At 43.5% G+C, this 7,509-nt stretch overlaps 1 protein-coding gene across 1 annotated transcript; it reads left to right on the top strand.

Moving 5' to 3' along the window:
• The first annotated feature begins 1,764 nt into the window (after nucleotides 1-1,764).
• PPP1R3C (protein phosphatase 1 regulatory subunit 3C) lies at nucleotides 1,765-5,216 on the top strand. The gene is made up of 2 exons (XM_032836574.1): nucleotides 1,765-1,846; nucleotides 3,845-5,216. The coding sequence occupies exons 1-2, from the start codon at nucleotides 1,833-1,835 to the stop codon at nucleotides 4,779-4,781; spliced, it is 951 nt and encodes a 316-aa protein (XP_032692465.1). The 5' UTR covers nucleotides 1,765-1,832; the 3' UTR covers nucleotides 4,782-5,216.
• The last annotated feature ends 2,293 nt before the right edge of the window (nucleotides 5,217-7,509 follow it).

The raw sequence follows: 7,509 nt of genomic DNA on the forward strand, positions 1-7,509 counted from the left end.
GAAAAAAAGACTTTGAAGCCAGTGATACCTAAGGCACCCTCCACCCCTATCATTCTAATTGATGATGGGTAATTAAAGGAAGACAGTACGGTACAATGGCTATTGCTCTGGCATTAGCCAGGTTTTAATCCCAGCTCTAATTATGAGATCCTGAGCAGATTTCTTGACCTCTCAGTGCCTCAGTTTCCTTATCTCTAAAATGGGATTAATAATAGTATGCACCACCTAGGGTTGTTCTGAAAAACAAATAAGGTAAGACACATACAACACTTAGAACAGTTTTTGGCACATAGGAAAGGCCCAATAAGCAGTAGCTATTTATCAGTAAACTAACTCAGGCACTGGCCACCTGTGGCAATGGAACAGTAACTAAAACTGAGGGATAGGGTACTGATTTGAGAACTACCAGGGTTTGAATACATGCACTGGACACTGTGCTGTTTTCTCGTCAGCACAGTTTTTATGTACTCCTCAGAACAATTCTTTCTCCACTTTGTGAGGAAGTCAAGGCTAGAACTTGGCTAGATTCATGCATCTTTGTGTTAAACCCAGAGACTATGTCACTTTGTTAGCTTTGACTGTGCTGAGGGGCTAGAAGGTCTACTACTAGTTGGAGGTATTCTCCAAAAATCAAACCCAATCACTGAGTACCTTCCCTGGTGATACTCGGCATGGGTCTTTCTCTTTAGTAACTCCAAAAATTCCAGCGTTTGACAGAATTTAAAAGACACAGATTTTTTCTTTTTACACATTTTACATTGCACCTTTTGTACAATTTAATTCACTAGCAGATCTCGAAGTTAATAGAGGAGAGCTAGGACGTGGGCTCAACTTAGGAATTTAATTTTATGGTTGTAACTGATGGTCTAAAAACTCCCCAAACTAAACAAAAGTAACGGAACCTCAGCCAAAGTAACTGGCTTGGGAGAGAGTCATGAAATTTACAGGGAGATATTTTAACATTCTGGTTTCCACCGCACTGCCAAAGGACGTCAGAACCGAGTTGAGGGATTTGGTCTGACCACTGGCTCTGTGGCTGACCATCCACGTGAGCAAAAAGGCCATTTGGTTTCTGGCTTTACTTTTCTCTTCCAAAGAGAGAAACTGAAGAATAGACTGAAACACAAAGTGCCTTGTAATTAAATGCGACGTCCCGTTTGAAGGGCTAATAAAGAAATTTATTAACATTTGTTAGAGAACTTGGTAATTCTTAGCAGTCTTCACTCACTGTGATGAATTTTGATTCACCCTAATTAAAAAACACGCAGCCAACCTCTGATTGCTCCAGGTTAAGGCGAGGAAAAGATAAGCAGATGCACCAAGCAATGAACAATATAAACATTTCGAATAAACCTTTGAAAGGACCCACAACTCTTCTGCGCTTAGGTTTAACTGCGTACCGACGCCTCACGACGCAAAAGGCATTTCCTTCCCTGCAGCCTTACTGAGCTGGCGCGCAGCCGGGACGAGATTTGCGGCTCTGTGCTTCGCGATGCGGCCTCCACGCCCCCTCGCCCAGGGTTAGCGTTACGGAGCTCGATCCAGCTGCTGGCCCAGTCCCCAGCACTCCCCGGAGAACCACGGAGGTCACGTTCCCTGGGCGAGGGCTCGCGCCCTAGTCCGGCGCTGGTTGGTCGTGCCGCGGGGCCAGCCGCCCGGTGATTGGTCCGAGGGACTGGTTCACGTGTTCCAGAGCCCATAAGCGGCCTCTCCCGCGCCGCACCCGCAATCCGCCGGAGCTCCAGACTAACCGTGCCGGAGGGGAGCCGGGTGCGAACTCCCGCAGACCATCAAGAGCCGGCACTCGCGGTCCGCCGCCGCCTTTCTCCCTAATGAGCTGCACCAGGTAGGTTCGCCGCAGACTCCCAGTCTCAGAGTAGAGGGGAGTGCACAACTGTAGGGAGGTTGGGCGGCGTGGTCCTTAGGGCATCACCACAGATGGAGACAACGTAGGACGGCTAGCTGGCTGACTGTAGAGTTGAATCTGGCCCTAGGGAAGAATCGCATTGTGGAGATTGCTCAGAAGTTCCTAGCCAAAGCTTATTTTGGTGATAAGCATCCCAAACCAGCAACTTTTAACGGGAGTCAGCTTTAGTTCTGACTGCCTCTTGGATTCCGACTGTTCCCTCTCGATCCAGCACAAATGTCCTAAGAACTGGGGCAGCTTTTGGGAATCGCATCTTGATCGTCCTGGTTGGGGAGTTTGGCTTGTGTGTTGGGGGGGCGGGGACTGCAGTACGCTGTTTGCATTCTTTCGCCCTCCTGCACCTTTTGGGTCATGGTTTGCCGTAGTAAACCATGGGGAACCCCGGAGTCTGAGCAAATGACGATTTTTAAACTGTAGACCAGGATTTGAAATTCCAGGGAAATTGCCAGACCCTAAAACCGTAAGCGCAAAAAGTAAAAATGTAAAAAAACAAATCCAAAACCCAAAATCTTCCTTAACACTACTTGAAATAGCTTCTCCAGACGTGGCATACTTAACAGAAGGCTTCTCTAAAAACCCTGTTAACTATTATTAGATGCACAAATACAGCTTTAGCGTTCATTTGTTTGTTCTAATTTTGTAGGCCTCCATAAAAATACATTCTGTGCATGTTCTTACCATTATCTGTGTGTTGTTGACCATTTATTCGCCTATGTACTTAGAGCTGCTGTGAAGTTACTGAAGACAGATTGAGAAATGTCATGTACAGTGCACACACACAACTCCTATCTGTACAGATAGGATGGGGGAAAAAATCAAGAGCTTGGCAATGTGTATGGAGGGCTAAATTAGGCCAGGAAAAAAAAACCTGATGGACACTTCTGAATTTAATACTGCTGAGCATAGTTATGTTTAAATTTTAAAATAGCTTTTTTATCTTGCTATTTATAAATACCCATTGCTGAACATTAGAAAATACCAAAAAAGTACAAAGACAAAAATAGATGATCAGTAATCCTACTGCCTGGAGAGATGTAACTTTTTGGTGTATTTCCCATTAAGTATTCATAAATTCGTATAGACAATATATAAACAGTCCAATTTTCAGGTAATTAGCTTTTTCCATCCATGTGTATTTGTCATGCATATCTTCCATGAAATACAGATTATGTGAAGTTTTTCTGTAAGTGTGTGAACTGCTGACCGGCATTTCAGTTGGTTACTGAAAAAGGAGGATGAACACGATGACGTGCAAAGCTAATCCTCTGACTGCACTTTTCCAGCCTTCTCACTCTCAAAACTGCTCCCTGAGAATTTTATTGCTCTATTTTTTCTTTTGAAGTGGATTACCTTTCCAGAGAAGTATAATCAATTTAATAGCAAAATCAGCAGAGCTGCCAGAGGGAGCACAGAGTCTGGACCCATGGTCTGGAACCTCTCTGTCATGAGAATCACCTGGAAAGCCCTGGTCCCCACCCCCAAGAGGTTTTGCCTCAGTGGCTCTGAGTCCCAGGAATTGGCATTAAAAAAAGACGAGCAACTCTCTAGGCCATTGTGACTAGACAGGTTCAGAACAGAGCAAATTGGTTCTTAGAGGTGTGTTAGAGATGATCACCAACAGCCCCTACCAAGTGTTCTAAGCAGTTAATCCATGGCCTTGCAGTCAAGGACATAGCCAGACACAGGATGCAAATCTGAACGTCTAATACTGTTCTCTTTTACTATAAATGATAGCACATCCCTGATGCTTACTGTGCTGGTTATAGTTCAATCAGTACAAAACTAGTACATGTCAATAGTACATACATATAAAGTACATACATATATATAAATAGTACAAAAGTAGTCCGTACATACTTGGAACTTGGGGAAGAGCATTCCAGATCAGGTGATAACCCCTCTTCTTCTGTATTTCAGAATGATCCAGGTTTTAGATCCGAGGCCTTTGACAAGTTCAGTCATGCCAGTGGATGTGGCCATGAGGCTCTGCTTGGCTCATTCCCCACCTCTGAAGAGTTTCCTGAGCCCTTACGACCTCCAACGAAAAACTTTTGTGAACAAATTAAAGCCTCTGAAATCGTGTCTCAATATAAAACAGGAATCCAAATCACAGAATGAGTGGAAGCATTCACACGACCAAGCCAAGAAGCGGGTTGTGTTTGCTGACTCCAAGGGGCTCTCTCTCACTGCCATCCATGTCTTCTCAGACCTCCCAGAAGAACCCACGTGGGATCTCCAGTTTGATCTCTTGGACCTTAATGATATCTCCTCTGGCTTAAAACTCCATGAGGAGAAAAACCTGATTTTAGATTTCCCACAGCCTTCAACTGATTACTTAAGTTTCCGGAACCATTTTCAGAAGAATTTTGTCTGTTTAGAGAACTGCTCTTTGCAGGAGCGAACAGTGACTGGAACTGTGAAGGTGAAAAACATGAGCTTTGAGAAGAAGGTTCAGGTTCGTATCACTTTTGATACCTGGAAAAGCTACACTGATGTGGACTGTGTCTACATGAAAAATGTGTATGGTGGCTCAGATAGTGACACCTTCTCATTTGCCATTGACTTACCCTCTGTCATTCCAACAGAGGAGAAAATTGAGTTCTGCATTTCTTACCATGCTAATGGGCAGGTCTTCTGGGACAACAACGAGGGTCAGAATTACAGAATTGTCCATGTGCAATGGAAACCTGATGGAGTGCAGACACAGATGGCATCTCAGGACTGTGCATTCCACCAGGTGCCCCCCAAGACTGAGTCAGAGTCATCCGTCTTTGGCAGTCCAAGGCTGGCTAGTGGGCTTTTCCCAGAATGGCAGAGCTGGGGAAGAATGGAGAACTTGGCTTCTTACCGATGATTAAGTAACTTAGTGACTGGTTTTGACCTGGTGCATTTCCCATGTAATTTTAGGTCTGTATTGCTCAATATTAGGAAGTCTGTGCTACCTGCCTTACTAGGTTTAGTTTTGAGCTTTTGAGACCTGGCTACAAAAAGACCAACTTCTTGAGAATTTACTGTTGCGGTCTGTACGATGATACTGTTTCGCTTTGGAGGATCAGGTAATATCCTAGAACCCTGTTTTTGTTCTAAAAAGTAATACTGTTCAATGCCCTTTATCCTCCCCTCTCAATTCACAAGCTTTCACACTGGGCAAGGAAAGGTTGAGAAAGGACAGTTGATGGTGATGGAAAGCTGTTTTAATGGTATGAGGAATGTCTGAAAAGTGCACACAAAAGGGCTCTGAAGCTCAAGTCCGAGTAGGAGCAGTCTGATACTTCACTGTGGGTGAGAAAATGTAGGGTAACTTCGTGTTTTAAGTTGGTTTTGCAGTTCTCTCCTAAGGAAATAATGGGGGGGGGCGAGGGAAGATTCCATGTTACATATTCTTGTGGAGAAAACCCAAATTTCAGAGGTGTTGGGAGGTTTTGGGGAAAGGTGAATTAAACTCCGGAGAAGCAAGATTTTAAATGAAGCCTTTCTTTCCAAACGTGATTTATGAAAAACACAATTTGGGGAAAGTTTAAGCAAATCTGGCTTCGCAGTCCTCAGGTTACGAGTGATCTTGTTTGTGATCAAGGCGTCATGCTCAGGGACTCAGTAAAAAGATTGCTCTTTGCAAGTGCCTTGATTGAGCCAGAATACTGTGTTGATCCCAAATATCTGAAGGGTCCTCTGATAACTCACGAGTGTTTGACTTTACAAGAAGGTCCACTCTGTATATTGGCATCCCTTTTGCAATACTGTTGTATCTTTGAGAGTGTTGCCAGTGTATACAACTTGCATCCTTCATATTGGAGGTGACTCATTTTTCTGCCACACTTTTTCATGTGATATTGGAAGTGAGGACTGAAACCGATTCTCAATTCAAGAATCCAGTACTTTGCACATGGAAGCAGCAATCTATTGTGCCTATTTGTTTTAAGTCTTTCTACCAATTTCTTTGAAGTACAAATATTTTTTTTTAAACAGATGTGAATTGTTTGGATTGTAATAGAATCGTTTTGGGGTGTGCTTAAATTCTATAAGATGTTAACAGAAGTCCTCAAATGTTGGCTTCTGTCATTGGCACATCCATTGAGCGGTATTCAGAGAATGCAGTTGATGTTAATTTTAACAGGTGTGATCTGTCATGCTGGAAAAGTATATTGGAATAACTCTGCTATGACCGTGTTTAAGGTTGGGCTAGCACACCCCTCAGTTTTTCTATTCTAAGTATTTCACTGTCCTATAGCTATCCTTTGTGAACTTTTCTTTAAAAAATAAAAGCGTTTGATACAAGACCAGAGTATGTTTTCTTTCTCAAAAGCCACAAGTCAAATAAACCATCAACTGAGATTGTCCTGTTTTAAGAACTGAGCAAAGATAGTTTGGACCAGGAATTTGATTCACCTGAGGGTATTCAGAGGGTTCCAGTCTATCGTTAGTGCACTAGGGCTGGGGTCCAGGAATAGTGACTTCAGCTGCTGCGACTGTTCTCCAGTTATCCCCATTGGTACTTAACTGCTGCTCATGCATATTGTCTGCTGTGTCAGGGTTCTCTTGGGGGCCACTCCAGCTTTAAAATGGAGGAGGTGGTGTGGGAAGAGCTGCGGTGGGCTACTCTACCTACCTCTTCAGCTCCAGCACCTTCCTGAAGGGGCAGAGGTTGGAGCTGCACAGAGGGCATATGGGCACCAATCCTGGACTGAAGAGAGGGTCAGCCCCTGCAGTGAGAGGTAGCAGGTCTATGAAACTTAAGTTGTAATTCAGTTCTTAAAAGTTCCAGAAAAAGCTTCTGCATGGGTTAGTTGTAAACCACAGGCCTGCAGGCTGTATCTGGCTACAGGTGTATCTTGCTTGACAGGAAGTGTCTACAACCAGGATCTTAGCCTGGATACAAGAATTTTAGGGGTTCTAGTACCTAAAGTAGTAGTTGATAGCACACCCAAAATGACACCCTGTACATCATGATCAAGATGAATATGGCCTTGAAAATACAAAAAAAGTCTAGATTCCCCCCACCCCCGCCTTATTCCTCCAGGACAAAAGCCTGAAAATTCTAGATAATGTTGAACTATAATTTTGAACTATAATACATTTTAAGAGTATTGCTGAGCTGGGAAGAAAGGAAGGATGGCCTTAAAAGGCTGCCTCTGCCCCCTAAATAAAAAGCAAAGCAGGACCCCAGAGAGTAAATGTGTACTAAAGCTGACAGTTGTCCTGAAGTCACTTGCTAATCCCCTGGTGATCAATACTAGTTTTTTAACATCTATGGTTGCTAAGGGGTCAGAAATGAAGGTTAGTGTCCATTAAGCTGGGAGGTGGTCACTGTGAATATCTAACATAGCTAGGACCAAGAAAGGATACAACTGCATTAAAATAACCCTTCTAGAAATTCAACTAGGAAAGATGCTTGTACCTCTGGGTAGAGGGAAAAAACAAAAGTCATAACCACAATCTGGCCCTCATATGGATTTGCAATCTGAATTCACATTTTTTGTATTCTGAAAAAGGTCAAACCAAAAATTAATTAAAAATGATCCCTGGGGGCACCTGGGTGGCTCAGTGGGTTAAAGCCTCTGACTTCGGCTCAGGTCATGATGTCA

The sequence above is a fragment of the Lontra canadensis genome, unplaced genomic scaffold (genome assembly GCF_010015895.1).
Source record: "Lontra canadensis isolate GAN:19392208 unplaced genomic scaffold, GSC_riverotter_1.0 scaffold3, whole genome shotgun sequence".
NCBI lineage: Eukaryota > Metazoa > Chordata > Mammalia > Carnivora > Mustelidae > Lontra > Lontra canadensis.